This window comes from Lynx rufus, unplaced genomic scaffold (genome assembly GCF_022079265.1).
Source record: "Lynx rufus isolate CCGP_SWC_20201006 ecotype Redwood Valley unplaced genomic scaffold, mLynRuf1.p SCAF_13, whole genome shotgun sequence".
In the NCBI taxonomy this organism is placed as follows: Eukaryota; Metazoa; Chordata; class Mammalia; order Carnivora; family Felidae; genus Lynx; species Lynx rufus.
In genome coordinates, this window is record NW_025814827.1 from 8,108,491 (window position 1) to 8,124,211 (window position 15,721).

Consider the following 15,721-nt stretch of genomic DNA (forward strand, 5'->3'; position numbering starts at 1 on the left):
GACAGCTTAATTACCGCTGCAGCGCGCCTCGGCTTGCGTTCCACGGTTCCCTAAAATAATAAGGATGGCGTCACCGACTTCCCGCGGCCATGTGCTCCCACCCGTGCCTTCAGAGCTCTATTGTAGGAAACAAACAAAATCCAGACACTCAGATGCTTTTTTTTCTTGGAGAGATTTTTTTCTTTTTTTTTTTTTTTTTTTGGTTTTAAGGTAGTGTTGGGACCCTGCCCCTTAAGTTAAGATTTTAAAAGATCTTTAAGGTGTGGAGGCCAGGGTCTTGGCTACCACTGAGGTTGCAGAATATCCTCCTGTCAGCAGAAATTCGAAAGCTATGTGGATGATTCCCCAGTCTTCCACTGGGGCCTCTGATTTCTGCTCAGAGGGGTGGTATGGGGTAGCTTGACAGAAGAATCACCCAGCTCAAGGTTCCTGGACTCTGGGCCAACTCTGGACCTTGCTCTTTCCTCTGGAAAAAAAGAGGGCTAAACTTGACCAGCATTTTACAAACGGTGGGTCGCATTAAAAAAAATCGCATTAAAAAAATTTTTTTTTTCTTTAATGTAACAGAAAACAGTAATTGTGATAGGGTACGTTTCGTTTCGGTGTGCATGTCTTGTATACACAGGACATGTGTGCACTGAGCCAGGGTATAAATATATTTTTACTGTGGTTGTGGTCAGAAAGCCACTGACCTAGATGATCCCAAAGGCCTTTCCAGCTTTCGAAATGTCTGACTTTTCTCCCAGAGCCTGACTTTCCCCTCCATGGAACCTGACTGGGTTTTGGCAGGTCTTGCCACACAAGACTGTTAAGCCAAACTAGAGTTTGGCCTTCTAGCCAGAAATGGGATCTGCAGCGGGGGATGGCCCATTTAAAAGCTGACCTATTTAAAACCCACGAGCACCAAAAAAACGCGGGGTCAATTTGATTTGAGTCTCCTCTTCTGTGCAAGACTGGAACCTGAAAACTAAATTGGTCAGGGACGGACAGGTAAAAACCAAAGCTACAAATATTTGTTGCATTCTTGCTCAGGGAAAGAAAAGAAAATCGAGACTCGAGGCCAGTGGGGGAAAACAAGGCCAAAAACGAGAGGTGTAGATGTAAGGTCGAGAGGGGTATATTTTGGGCCTACTACCTTAGTTCTCCAGAATGTTAAGAGGCTTCGCGCATTCCATGAGAGACCGCTTTGGTGGCTCAGATGTGGCGGCTTGCCTTTGTTCCCATTCTGTGCCATGGCTGTGGACACCGTGGTAAAGGTGGCTTGTGGATCACGGAGAAGGCAAGTGGCTTTTTCCAAACTGGGAATGCTCTAAGTGCATTCATTATTTCACTTAATCCAGCCCTAGGTGATGGGCACTGTTGTCACTGGAGGAAGCGGAAGCTCAGGAGAGGTGAGATGAGCTAGCAAGTGGAGAATGTGGACTTGAGCCAAGTCTCTCTGACTCCAGAGCCTGCCTTCTGTCCACCTCTCCACGTTGCCTCCGGAAGTGCTGGGAAAATAAAGAGCTGTTCTCACTAAAGCTTCCTTCTCTCTGGCTCTGGCCTTCAGAGGGCTCTGTTTTAGGCCCAAGCTGTCCATTTAAATCAGGGCCAGCTGATCATGGGCATGTGACCTGTGCTTAGGAGGGCCCTCCCTTGGGCTCAATGCGCTGCTGTCGCGGGTTTGGAGTTCTTAATAATTTTTGACCAAGAGGGCTCATGTTTTCATTTTGCACGAAGCCCTGCCAACGATATAACCAGTCCTGGCTTTGATATAGTACATCCCCTTTCTTGGGTCCCTCCTGTCTTCCTTTAACATGCCTGTCCCGTCTGGGGCAGAGGCATTTGAAGAATGCACTCTGTCCCAGCCTTCGGTCTGCTACCTGGCACGCTGCTCTGAGGTTATTTACCAGCCGTCTGCCTCCTCCCAGCCGCCACCACACCTCTTGCTGGCAGGGACCCCGCTGCCTCTGAGTCCCCTCAGCATTTACCCAGGTGAACAGTGTCATAGGAGCACCCGTGGTGGAGGGAGGGTTTTTTTAATAGGCGAGAGATTGGCGTGCAGAGCACTGGGTCAGGTCAAAAGGAGCGTGCGCAGCTGGCCTGCCTCCTGGGGGACACAAGGCACGTGGAAAACGTTGTTTGTAAGAGGTCGGGTTCATTCAGTGTATAGGGGACCCGCGACACTTTAAGTTTGACTCAGTCTGTACTCCCGGCACCTAGTGCTGTGCCTGGCACGGTAAGCAGGACATTTGTTAAGCAGTTGCTCTGGTGTCCGCTCCCCGCTAGGCTGATTACGGGGAAGGACAGTCCCTGACCTCTAGGAGGATCGGATGCTTAATACACGATTAAATGATTCATGTGGCAGCTGCCCTCAGTGCCCTGGGATGCTCAGAGCTGGGTGTGGGGAAGGTTTCCTGGGGAGGAGGGGGGCCTGAACTCGATTTGTGATGCAAGGGTGAGATTGAGGAGAGGTCAAAGTGGAGGGCCCACTTAGGTCAGTGTAGGAACTTGGAGCCCCCCGTCCCTCCCCCCCGCCCCAAACACACACACACACACACACACACACACACACACACACACAAGGAATGTGTTCTAGGCTGGGGTTTGTACTTCACAAGTTAAACAGATCCCATTCTCCTCTTTCCGCAGAGGCAGAGCCCAGCCCTCAGGGACAGAGTCAGGGTCCTCAGCCAGCCAGGTCCTTGACCTGTTCGTGTAGTCCAGTGTTCCCCGCTGTCACAGAGACCCCGTTGGGAGGCAGAATCGGACTTAGAGTGACTTCGATGACTGTGATCAGGACTGCGGTGTAGAGAATAGAGAGGAAATGGTCACATTTGAGAGAGCTGTGAAGACAAGATTTCACAGTTTTGAAACAAGCAACGGGTTGTTCCTTAGAGTAATAATGTGTTTGTGTTTAGCACGGACGTTTCAGCTCCCATTGGTGAGAAATGATTGCTGTGTCCTTGCTTTGGGGACAAGTTTTTCAGGAAATGCTGGAGCCGGACAGTCTGATTTCTTGGGAAGCCTCAGTGGCCTCCCCACTGACCTCTCGCGAGGGCTGAGTGTGAACATGCAGACTCCTCTTGGGTGTTGACACCTGAGGAGTGAAGCCTAGAATCCTGTGTAGTTTTGTCCATGGGTGTTTGAAAAGCTTCTGCTACCGGCAGAGTAAGCCAGTTGTTGGGCTAGAGAGCAACCACATTCAGATATTTTTAAAGGGCCAGTGAAGCTTGGGAGAGAGTCTCAACCCAAAGTACAAATTTCCAGTTTAATTTTAACTTTGCACTTAGCTCACACCCAGGATTTGGCAGGGGGAAGTGGACCTTAATTTTTTTTTTTTTTTTTTTTTTTCTTTTTTAAGGCGAACACACCCTGGATGTAACAGGGATATATTCTCTGCCTGGAAGGGCTTGGAGTGGCAGCCACCGCACAGAGATGGGAGGAAGTGGGTTGGAATTGGATCAGGAGCTCAGAGTGGATTTGAGGAGCGCTGGGGCTGGTTGGAGGTTTGCAAACGTGGGAGTCTGTCCTGGAGCTCTAGGAAAGGGCCACCTTCTGTGGACCCAGGGGGACCCGGGGGACGTGCGTGGAATGACTCCAGATCACCTCTTGGGCCGGTGTTTTTGTTTTTTCCTGTTTGGTCACTTTCAGGCACTTCACAGGCGGCTTACCTGCCATCCCCAAAGTGACAGTCACTCCCCAAAGCAGCAGTGGGTTTCCCCCTCGTGGTTTTTGGGCTTTTTGGTGATATCAGCAGCCGCAGTGTCTGAACCTTGCCCTTCTCTCACATCTTTGATCTCACCCCAAACACTGCCGAAACTCTTGCCAGGAAGGAAATGCAGAAACCAGTGGTGGTCCCAGAGGCCCCACAGACCTGACCTATAACTGGCCACTGCTGGCACTCCAGAGGGCATAGACTTGCCCAAGCGGCTGGAAGCAGCCTCTTCCCGCTTGGCAAGAGCAGGGTGCCAGGTCCCCCAGCCCCTCTCCACATCCTTGCTCCCTAATCGCAGTGTCATCTGAAGGAGGGCTGGCTTGGATTTTGTTTTGGTTACGGAGGAAGTGTAACCAGGGCGGGGACTGCCAGGAGCGGTCCCCACCCTGCTGGTGGACCTGTTGGAAGGGGCTTCAGGAGAGGTTATAGGGTTGAGTTGGGGGAGTCTGGGAGAGCGCGCCTCATATTTGGGAACATCTGAGGACCAGTCGGGAGCCAACACTGACCACCTTGGTTCACGGCATGGGGTCTTATGTCCATTCCAGGGGCCATTAGGATAGGTGGTTCTGATGTGGCTGTGGAATGGGAAAATCCCATTCCCACCAGTGAACCAGCTGGTGCCAGCAAAGCACTTCAAGGGGGCCTGTGCAGGCTCTGGAAAGATCCGATGGTTCCTATTAATAAAAACATTAGTGGTAGCCACTTGCATATCATCCCCCGGGAGGAATGGCCCCCAGTTGGCGGTCATGTGGGGTGCCGGGACTGGGACCCCGTGCCTGTCCGTAGAATTCCCAGGCAGCGCCGTGCCTCTCTGGAAAAGAGGCCGACTTCCGGGAGGAATTCCCCTGACTCCCAGCCCCACCACCCCCATCTCTAAGGCTTTCTTTTCCTTGGCAAATGGTCGTTAAGAGGAGAAGCCCTTGACCCGTCTGGAAAAACCACATGTCTGAAATCTTTGAGGGTGGACTGGAATCCCTGCTCGTATTTGTCTTTCTCTGGTGGAGCTGCAAGAATCTGCAGCGCCTTCCGAAGACCGCAGGCCTTGTGGCTCCAGAGTTTGGTGCAGATGAAGGAGGTGGGCCTACCCCCTTCCCCAGCACTGTGAACCTCCCTCCGTTTGCCCTGCTCCCCTAAGGCCTGGCTTCCTGGCTCTACGCTGATTTCCTGCCCTAGGGCAGAAGGCCTCTCAGGATTTATTCCCAGGCACTCTTGCCAGTGACCTTGAGAAGGTGGCTTGACCTGGACATCTGGCCTCTCCTGGGGACTGAGGGAGTGGAAAAGGATTTAACTTCTCCCATCCCAGATCCGAGGGGAAAGGCAGGACTTGGCGGCCATTGCCTAGGCCCAGAACGGGTCAGCTCTGGGAAGGAGTTCCTGTGCCTGGCTTTGCCCTTCCTGGCAGATTGCCACTGTCGCTGGGCTAGGCACACCACCTCTGTCTGCCAGGGAAGAAGAAAGCAGGGTAACTGTGGGGGCTCTGCAGTCCAGATGTGCCCCGAGCGCCCCTGGTCTGCCCGCTGACAAGGGTGGGCTGAGAAGGGGCCCAGCAGGCCCACTGTCGATTCTGTCCCCCCAGGTTTCTGCTTGGCCTCGAGACGCCTGAGCAGGAGGGAGGATTGGAGGACTGTGGCAAGCTGGTCATCCTGGGCCCGGCAGGAAGGTCTAAGCAAATTGGCCTGCTCAGGGGGCCGGAGGAGCTCTGGACAGGGGCTGGTTAGAACAGAAGGCCATCTGCTTGTCCAGGAGAAGAAAAGGCTCTGAGGGGCTGGCATGACCCTTCGGACAGTGTGGGACTGCCATTTGGAAGAACTAGATCGTACTGTCTGAACCATCCGTGACCAATCAGAACCTGTAGGGGGAAGTCCTGGGGGGGCAGCAGATCCCGAAATGGTGATGTGTGTTTCCTTGAGGCTGTGGGGAGCAGACAGGTGGGGATGTTGTGTCCAGCACCAGATGCGGCCAGGAAGAGTTACCTTTAAGGTGCCCGCCAGCCCTGGGTAGCCAAGGAGCAGCGAGACTGCTGGGGCAGGAGTGGGTCACCGGGGCATCCTCCTGGAGGGCTGGGCACCCTGGCTTCCCTTGCTGACTCCCCAGAGACGTTGAGGCCTGGGACTTGATGTGTTCCTCAGCTTGTCTCCCCACCATCTGTACTGGAGCCTGGAATCTTCCCTTCAGCCAAATCTACCTTTTAACCACCTAATGAGAAGTTGCTTTTCATGAGTCTTTTTTTTTTTTTTAAATAAAGGAACTCAGTTTTTTTTTGAGGGGGGGTGTTTTGAAAGTTCATTTATTTATTTTGAGAGAGAGAGGAAGAGAGAGAGAATCCCAAGCAGGCTCCACACTGACAGCAGAGAGCCTGAGGTGGGGCTCAGACTCACAAACCATGAGATCATGACCTGAGCCAAACTCATCTTTCTACATCATCAGAAATAAAGGATTTGGACCCAGATTGGAGTAAGAAGAGAAAAGAAGAGAATCTAAGAACTCCAGCGGCAAAATTGCCTCCAGGGAGTTTTAAAGAAGGGCCAGACAGGGTCACAGAGGTGCTTCCAAAGACTGACTTTTTGTACTTCGACGACCTCAGCATGCATTACGGGGGCGTCCTAGGGTTGCGGATTTCCATTCTTTTCCTTTCACATCTATGCTCAGGACCCGGAAGAGCAGGGTCTAGAGATGCACTATCCCGTATGGTAATTCTAAGTATCTTTTTACATTTAAATTAAGGAAAATGAAAGTGAAAACTCAGTTCCTCAGTCTCACCAGCCGGGTCACAGGTGCTCAGTGGCCACCCTCGGCTAGCGCCTCCTCTCTTGGCCAGAGCAGGAGGCATCCATCGTTGCAGGAGGTTCTGTTGCACGGGGCTGGTCTAGAGAACGGAGAGTGGGGGGCTCCCTAGTCTGCGGCCCCTACCAGGGGCCAGTCCAAGTGGGTGACTGTGGTGACGAGTGGGCAGGCTCTGGCCGGTGAGCTGGTGAGGGCGGCGTACGTGTGTGTCTTGGGCCCCGTCCGCACGCCGAGGGTCACAGGCACACGGAGGCAGAAGGAGGGGAAGTAGCTGGCCGTGGGAGGTGGTCAGGCTGAGGCCACAGGGCCTGGGAGGAGGGCGGTGGGGATCTGATGGTGTGGCTGGCGCTGGTGGGAAGCTGGGGACTGTGGCGGCTTATTTTTAAGGGGAGTTTTGGAGAAGTGTGGCCGTGGCGTTGGAACGAGACCACCATGCCCGGAGCGTGTGCCCACCCCCTCCGTCCTTCCCCTCAGGACCGCAGACGGCAGGAGGACCCGGGTGGGTGCTGGCCGCACAATGCCCCTGAAGAGACAGAGGAGGTTCAGCCTGCAGTGTAGGACGGACTGACTGCTCTTTGGGTCTGACCGCCCGCTGGCCTTCCCTTTGCAGGTGAAAGAGCTCGTCCTGGACAACTGCCGGTCAATCGAAGGCAAAATCGAGGGCCTCACAGATGAATTTGAAGAACTGGAGTTCTTAAGTACAATCAACGTAGGCCTCACCTCAGTCGCAAACTTACCAAAGTTAAACAAACTTAAGAAGGTAAATAGAGTCTAGGAGTGTGCACGGGGAGGAGGGGAGAGGGTCGCTCGTTGCTTGGTGTTGAGGGGGTGCGATCGAAGGTGAGGCGGCCGCCGCGCCAACACGCCCGTGGTCGAGGCCCTCAGACGACTTTGAGGGCTGGGCACCCTGGGCCCTCCCCCTTCGTGTTAAGAGCTCTTTCTGCTTTTCCCCTCCCTGCCCTGTTTAGCTTGAACTAAGCGATAACAGAATCTCAGGGGGCCTGGAAGTATTGGCAGAAAAGTGTCCGAACCTCACGCATCTAAATTTAAGTGGCAACAAAATTAAAGACCTCAGCACAATAGAGCCACTGGTGAGTCTTTCGGGTCCTTGGGTCCTTCCTTCCCTCTCCTTGGGGCGGGAGGGGGGAGGAGTTGATATCAGGGAATACTACTTTTGCGTTTGTAGAATGTTTGGGGTTTGTTTCTTTTCTCTCTTCTTTTCTTTTCTTTTCTTTTCTTTTCTTTTCTTTTCTTTTCTTTTCTTTTCTTTTCTTTAATTTTCTTTTCTTTAATTTTCTTTTCTTTTCTTCTTCTCACTTTTACTTTATTTGACTCTCGTGTGCTATGAGATCAACTTGGAGCTACTATTTCTGCCTTGTCCGCAGAGAAGCTGAAGCCTAGCGAAGTTAAATGGCTTGAGCAAGTTCACACTGCCAGAGTGGGTAGTCAGGGGGCCGGGGTGGGGTAGGACCCTGGCCTCAACTTCTGGTCCAGTGCTTTTCTTCTTACAGTTTCTGCTCAGCTTTGGGAACCTGAGCTTGGTTCATAGTCCCTCGTTGGGGAGGGAGGAGCCACCCAAGAATTAAGCTGCCCCTGGGAGTGGCCCACCTGTTTTCTCCTTGGATTGCTGGCCTGAGGCTGGTACCCCCAAATGGTGGGATGGCCCCCTGGATGGCACAGAATGGCATGGGGCAAGAGCCTCGATGCAGGCCTTGCTCTGAGGGGCAGAGAGCGACTGAGCCATGGTCTCTAGTCCTTGGTGTGATAGTGACCAGGGCCTCAGAGACGTGGGCCATGTTTCTGGCTCCTGTTCATTTCCATAGAGCTGAACACACCCCAAACTTCATGGGTTTACTCACCAGAAAGGGACAAGGCATGGTCACAATAACAATTTCTCCATTACCTGGATCTGAGTGAGTGTGTTCCCTTGATTTCAGCTGTTCTTGACTAATAGCTTTCTTGACATACGGAAATACTACCACGTTAAATAAGCATTCTTACTGCGAACATACACGTAAGAACCCTCTCACAAGCCATCCACCTTAGAGTCAGGGAAAGGTCATGAGGGTATTTTGCCAAGTTTGCCACACTTTCTAGGTTTACAGAGTAGAAGTTGGGGCATCCCTCAGTTCGGGTTTGTAGGGTTCTTGTCCAAAAGGCACTCCCTGCCCTCTGTGGACGCTCGAGGGGCAGGTTGATGGGCCAGAACGGCAGAACCAGAAGCCGGCACATCTTTCCCAAGCTCCGACTTCGCCCGCTGTGGCGTGGAGTCAACTACGAGTATATGCGTCCCACAGAACTTCTTTTTAGGTCTTCCACCAACCTCCTAGGGCAAAGCAAAACTATTTGGATCTACCTGGAAGCCTTGATTTCGTGATTTCATAGGAAGATCTTTGAAGTTCTGTATATGTGTATTTTGGGAGGCAGGTGTAGAGGCCAAGCGTATGTGTATATAAAACATTGTGATTCGGCTTACGATGAAAGGTCTGACCTAGACAGACAGACAGACACACCCTATTCTCCCTGCACAGACCACACATGTTTTTGGAGCTTCTCCTTCCCTGGTTATCAATGTGATTGATGCCTTACGCTCACCTCCTCAGGCTGGGGGAGGGTGTTGGGCTCGCCCACCCAGACCACAGCCCAGACTCCTTCCCTGCCCTTGACCTGCTGAGAATGACTTCTCGATCCTGAGATCTTGAGAGCAACTGAACATTAGTAATCACTTCTACCTTATCGGGGCTGTGAGGATAAACTGAGTTAATACCTAGTGTGCTATGTGAATGGCCGTGGTCCACACCATCATTAGTAATAGACACATCAGGAGTCTCTTTGTTCGTGGCGCCTTTTTCGTTCCCCTCTGGCTCCTTCGTCACAGGGGCAGCCGCAAAGCTCTTGGCTGGAGCCCCAGGGAGCCCCAGGTTAATTTGAAGCTGGTCACTGACACGGCCAAAGCTGTATTTGCAGACTAAATGTGTTGGCCTTGGATGGAGCTTCAAAGGCCCTAAAGTCCGCCCTCCCATTTTCCAGGTGAAGGAACTGAGGCCCACCAACCAGGGTGATGGGGCTGGGCAGAGCAAAGCTGTTTCCTCCACCTGGCTCAGTCCCCCCTCCTGCTTCCCCCCTGCCCTCCCGCCCTCCCACAGATCATTCACTGTCGACTTCATGTTTCTGCTTGCAGAAAAAGTTAGAAAACCTCAAGAGCTTAGACCTTTTCAATTGTGAGGTGACCAACCTGAACGACTACCGAGAAAACGTGTTCAAGCTCCTCCCACAGCTCACGTATCTCGACGGCTACGACCGGGATGACAAGGAGGCCCCCGACTCAGACGCCGAGGGCTATGTGGAGGGGCTGGACGACGATGAGGAGGACGAGGATGGTGGGTGTCGGGGGGTGGGGTGGGGAGAGTGGGGCTGCTTTGCTGCCACCATCCCTTATCTTTCTCACTGGGGCTTGAACCCCAGAGAGGCATCGTGACACTGCCTGATAGTGTGGTAACTCTTTAAGAAATCTAACTAAACCTTCCCTTCCGGTTTTTCCTCTTTTCCGAAGTCCCCACCCCCGGAATGAGATCCTACAGTGTCTCTCTGTAGTGTGACCGTGACCGTGGACTCCCCAGCCCAGGGCTGGTGAGCGCACAGAGGAAGGTGGGGTGTGGCCTGAGGGTCCCATTCACCTGGGTGTCCAGCAGTGGAGATGAGGTCATGAGCTGGAGAGGTTGTGGGGCCCCCTGGTGGCTGCAGCCCACAGGACCACAGGCGGGACCTGCAGGGTGTGGATGCTGGAGCCCCAGGGGCCCCCAGGGGCCCCGGAAGTACAAGAGGCTGCTTGGCGTGGCATGCTGGGCCCCCTGGTGGTACGGGGAGGGTGAGGTTGAGCCGTGAGTGGCAGGACCTGCAGGGAGGAAGGAAGGAAGAAAGGAAAGGAGCGTGTCCTGTCTCCTTCCCCCCCTGTGCCAGCATAGTGTAGTTTCCCAGCGGGGTCTTCATGGCCACAGTAACAGAGAGTTGAGACATTTGGCCCATTAATTCAGACATAGGATTTTTGAGTTTCCTTGTTAGGTCAGATACTCAAGACACCCATTTGCCTTAGTTTATTCCATCTTGTGGTATGACAGGAAGGGCCCAGGACAGGACTCCTGAGGCCAGGTTTCTAGGCCCACCTCCGTGGCTAACTCTGACGTATGACCTTGAACAAGTCACATCCCCCCTCAGGGACTCGGATGTTCACCTTTAAAGCAAGGAATTTGGCTAGATGCTCTTGGCAAATGAATTGACTTCTCTGCCTTCCTAGACCCTGTAACTTGTTCCTCTGATCCAGCAAGTTCTCTGTGGGCTGAGCCTCCACCCAGGAACTTCTCGTTTTTGTACAACTTGGGAGGAGGGTTTAGCTTTTGGATGACCCTAGGGTGTGTTCAGTCACACTGCGGCTTCCAGGCTTTGGGCCTGAGTGGGCGTGGGAGGGTTCTGGGCCCCACGGGAGACTACCTGTATGGAACACCCGTGCACAGCCTGGGCTCGTGCTGTGAGGGAGGCGGGCTCACCACCAGTTCCCTTGTCCCCATTTCTGCTGCACAGAGGAAGAGTATGATGAAGATGCTCAGGTAGTGGAAGACGAGGAGGATGAAGAGGAGGAGGAGGAAGGAGAAGAGGAGGACGTGAGTGGAGAAGAAGAGGTAAGAGGCTGAACCGGGCAGGGGCACCAGCTCCCAGAGCCCCCCTTACTTGCTGCCTATGACTCCGTCCAACTTAAAGGCCTCAGTGATCGGCCTTTGGCAGCCACGAAACCCTGGTTGGGGAAACGAGACCATTTCGGGGCCTTTTATGGGGCTGCTATGGGGGAGTCCAGGCTTGCAGCCAGCCCCGGGAGAGGAAGAGGGAGAAGATTCTGGAGGCAGGTCAGGAGGGGAGCCATGTGCTGGTGGAATAAACCTAGCACTGGTTTATATGTGAAAATTAGTTCTTAGGGAATGCACATCCTTATTTTCTGCCTTTTTGCATTCATACGTTAATTCAGATATTTACTGAGCACTTAAGAGTGTGTTAGAGAAAATCAAAGACTGCTTTGAACTCATGGGTGATAGGAGAAGACCCTGCTTGGTGCCATTCAGAGTGACAAGGGTCCCTAGCACACGTGGAAATAATGCTGTGATCCTAATACATTGGCTTGCTCCCAGCGTCTTGACAAGGTTTGTGCGTGTCTGTGAGGGTTACTAATAGCACAGTCTGAGCAGGGCGGATCCCAGCTCTACCATTTGCTGGCTGTGTGTCCCTGGACAAGTTCCTTAACCTTTCTGAGCCTATTTCTTCATCTGTAAGATAGGTATTGTTTTACATCTGAGTTGTAAAGAAGGATCAATTCAGTGAATTCTTAAGAGAATATAAAAATTTGTAGGTAATACCACTTACTATTTTAGGCTCTTACACCCTTCTCCAAGGTCTTGTGCTAGGTTTTGTGTATGGATGTTCGGAGTCTCTCTGTAATAGTCATTTTCCATGACTTGTTCAGAATTCTAAATCAGCTCTTCCTGATTACAGAAGTTAGACCCGGAAGGGCGCCTGGGTGGCTCAGTCAGTTAAGCCTCTGACTTCGGCTCAGGTCATGATCTCACAGCTCATGGGTTCAAGCCCCGCATCGGGCTCTGTGCTGACAGCTTAGAACCTGGAGCCTGCTTTGGTTTCTGTGTCTCCCTGTCTCTCTGCCCCTCCCCTGCTTGCACTCTGTCTCTCTCTCTCTCTCTCTCTCAAAAATAAATAAACATTAAAAAAACAAAAAAGTTACACCTGGAGAGGCTGAAAGTGAGAACAACATGGACAGGGTACCTACCTTCTCCGATTTCCTGTCTCTATCCTGCCACAGACCCATGTGGACAGGATCTCCTGCCCACCCCAAACTTAGGAGAGGCACAAGGCAAGGCAAATAGAAAAAGATCGGCCTTGTTCCCGCCTAGTTCTGCTGCTGGGTTTCCCTTTTCCCTAGGTGTAGGCTGCAAGAATATTGCAAATATTTAAAAAATAAAGACTTAGAAAAACAGTCCCCCCCAGGACAGGGCAGTAAGTCATGTTGGCTAATGGATTTTTCATCTTGCGCTTCCTGTCACAGGAGTCCCAACGTGCAGGGTTTTGTTGTGTTTTTTTTTTCTGTTTTTTTTTTTTTTTTTGTAATCTCATTGACCATCTGCAAGAGTTCTAGCTTCCAGTGAAGTTGAACTTACACACAGACCAAAAAAGTCTTAGCAGACAGACTGAAAAACTATTTGGTGATCTTATAAAAGGATATGTCTCTTGACAAAAAGAAGGTTCTCATCAAGATCTTTTTATTTATTTTTTTTAAGTTTACTTATTTATTTTGAGAGAGAGAGAGAGCATGAGCAGGGGAGGGGCAGAGAGAGAGGGAGAGAGAATCCCAAACAGGCTCTGCACTGTTAGCTGAGACCCTGATGTCAGGCTTGAACTCACAAACGGAGAGATCATGACCCAAGCTGAAACCAAGAGTCAGACGCTTAACTGACTGCCCCACACCAGGTTCTTCTTTTTTTTTTTTTTTTTTTTTTTTAATTTTTTTTTTTTCAACGTTTATTTATTTTTGGGACAGAGAGAGACAGAGCATGAACGGGGGAGGGGCAGAGAGAGAGGGAGACACAGAATTGGAAACAGGCTCCAGGCTCCGAGCCATCGAGCCCAGAGCCCGACGCGGGGCTCGAACTCACGGACCGCGAGATCGTGACCTGGCTGAAGTCGGTCATTTAACCGACTGCGCCACCCAGGCGCCCCAGGTTCTTCTTAAACTATGGGTTGGTTGCCTGATGCTTTAGGAGCAGTGTTCAACATGTAGAGATTCAGCTAGCATAGGACTTCAGAAGCAGCGTAAAACAGGGATCCTGTGCTGAGAATGAATTCACACACCTTGCTGAATCTCAAGGAGCTGGGAATGATGTCCTCCAGGGGCCTGGGATTGATCGTCCCCTCCGAGTGATCCAAGTGTGCAAGGCGGTGGACAGGCTGGGTAGCGTGAGGTTGAACTTGCCCACAGAACCTGGATTTGCTAAAACCGGGGTCTTCCCTTGAAGCGAAAACTACTTTGAGGGCAAATAGAAGCACGGCTGGCTTGTGCATGACAGAGTCGGCTTGGGGAAGTTTCTCTCCCGAGAGCACACAGATTGGAAAGCTGCTTGAGTTACAGGGACTCCAGGTCAGAATTCTGAACTGGGTTAGAACCTGCCACCCGCCCAACATTGTTTGCAGATGCTGTGTGTGATGTGGGCGATTTCTCCTGGAGAAGGGGTTTAGAGCTTTGTCATTTTCTCAGAGGGATCCTTGATGCCAGAGAACGTCTGCTTTGGATCCATCCTGAGAGGCCCCCACCTTCTCGATCTCACTGTCTGGGGAAGTGGCCTCTTCAGCGGGTCCCTGGGCCAGGGGCGTCACTGATGTCTGCTGTCTGTTTTCTCTTCTAGGAGGATGAAGAGGGTTATAACGATGGGGAAGTAGACGACGAGGAAGACGAAGAAGATGTTGGTGGTATGGCAGCCTTTTTACTCTCAGCTAGCCCGGCCCCCTCGGTCGGCAGCGGACCGCACAGGCCCTGGGGACCTGCCCGAGGGTAGAACACACCCATCCGAGGCCCCCCGTGCCTCCCTGGCTCGCAGATCTGCCAGGGATGGCCCAGCTTCCCAGACGTATGGTCCCCTGGTTTCCCAGCAGGTGGGTCGAGTGAGAGGCAGGCTCAGTGTTTTAACCTAAACGCCTTTTCCTTCCTCTTCCAGAAGAAGAAAGGGGTCAGAAGCGAAAACGAGAACCTGAAGATGAGGGAGAAGACGATGACTAAGTGGAATAACCTATTTTGAAAAATTCCTATTGTGATTTGACTGTTTTTACCCATACCCCCCCCCCGAAATCCCGCCCCCCGAAACTTATTTTTTTCTGATTGTAACGTTGCTGTGGGAACGAGAGGGGAAACGTGTACTGGGGGTTGTGGGGGGAGGGAGGGCGGGAGGGGGTGGAATAAAATACTATTTTTACTGCCACTCTTTATTTTTTTCCCCTACTTTTTCTTTGTGTCTGGTTTTGTCCCTGTAAATGCGATAGCTAAGGTACACACCAAGTGAGCATTTGTTTCTTACTCTCAAAGAGGATGGTTTGGAGGGCTCTTCTGTCTCCTGGTACTTCCGGAGTCTCTGGAGTCAGTTGGAAGGTCGTGGCTGGCCTCCGTTTGGTTTCTCGAAGCCCAGAAGGCGCTGAGCACCAGCCACGTCTTACCTCTTGTGCTCGTTCCCGTGATTTCTGCATTTCTTGGGCCTGCTAGAGGCATCCAACGCCCTGGTTTGTAAATAGCAACCTAAAGGCGTATTTTGGCACTGGTTGGGGGACATTCCCCGTCTCTCATTCCTTTCCCTCTTCACAGATGGTGGTGGGCTTTGCTCTGTGAAGAAGACTGTGGCGTCACTCTTCAGAGCTATGAGCCAGAGAGCCGAAAACAGCAGGCTTATGGGTTATGAGTAGAACGGATTCGGTCATGACAATTAAAAGAGAAGAAGCAAACCCTCAAACTTCAACCTCTTTAAAATAAGATTAAGGAAACACAAAACTGTCCTATCTTGTTCTGTAAAATACTCGAACGCCTTGTTTTACAAAAAATGACCAGAGAATTCTTCCACGTGTCCTGTGCTTAGACCGTTTTTACAAACCTAGGCACGGGAGGCAGTGCTGCATGTCGGCTGGGTTTTTTTTTCATACACCCGAGCACGGATAAACTAACGCAAAATTGTATTTTCTTACCTAGTGGAAATCTGAAATGACTGCAAATTCCTAGTGAGTGTACAGGTTTGCTTTCGTGTCCCCCTTCTGGATTGCTTTAGAAGTGACGTGTTCTTTCCTAGCCCGCGTTTCATCTGTACAAAAGAACATCTGCACCGGTTTTTCTCCTCCCCCTCAGAAGAGCCAAACTTTGAGTTTTATGTCTGTTTGTCATTGATAAATTTCAATAAATCTTTTTATACAATTTTTTTGGGGATGGCTTCTTTGAGTCCAGCAGGCCATTGATCTTTCTAAGATGCATTCCAGATAACCTGCTAGCTGATGCGGGGAAGCGTTAGCATCGGTTACCTGATTAAAATAGCTTCTTTACAGAGTATGGAACCTGGTGCCAAGTTTGGAGGCTTGGGGTTCTCAAAGCCAGGCTCAGTGGTGTGCGGTCTTCATTAAAAGCTTCGTCTTCAGAGTAAAAACCCAAAAGATGTA

The 15,721-nt window shown here is 51.5% G+C and overlaps 1 protein-coding gene across 4 annotated transcripts in view; it reads left to right on the top strand.

Annotated features, from left to right (window-relative positions):
* Window positions 1-15,482, top strand: part of ANP32A (acidic nuclear phosphoprotein 32 family member A) — a 40,056-nt gene extending 24,574 nt beyond the window's left edge. The window contains exons 1-8 of one of the 4 annotated variants that reach the window (XM_047074872.1): window positions 4,248-4,772; window positions 6,125-6,387; window positions 7,092-7,241; window positions 7,450-7,572; window positions 9,663-9,861; window positions 11,060-11,157; window positions 13,939-14,002; window positions 14,248-15,482. In XM_047074872.1, the coding sequence (XP_046930828.1) occupies window positions 4,640-4,772; window positions 6,125-6,387; window positions 7,092-7,241; window positions 7,450-7,572; window positions 9,663-9,861; window positions 11,060-11,157; window positions 13,939-14,002; window positions 14,248-14,309 (1,092 nt within the window). In that variant the 5' untranslated portion in view covers window positions 4,248-4,639 and the 3' untranslated portion in view covers window positions 14,310-15,482. Of the gene's footprint in view, window positions 1-4,247; window positions 4,773-6,124; window positions 6,388-6,868; window positions 6,981-7,091; window positions 7,242-7,449; window positions 7,573-9,662; window positions 9,862-11,059; window positions 11,158-13,938; window positions 14,003-14,247 lie in introns of those variants that run through there. The other 3 variants (XM_047074874.1, XM_047074873.1, XM_047074875.1) reach the window with 3 other exon arrangements.
* The last annotated feature ends 239 nt before the right edge of the window (window positions 15,483-15,721 follow it).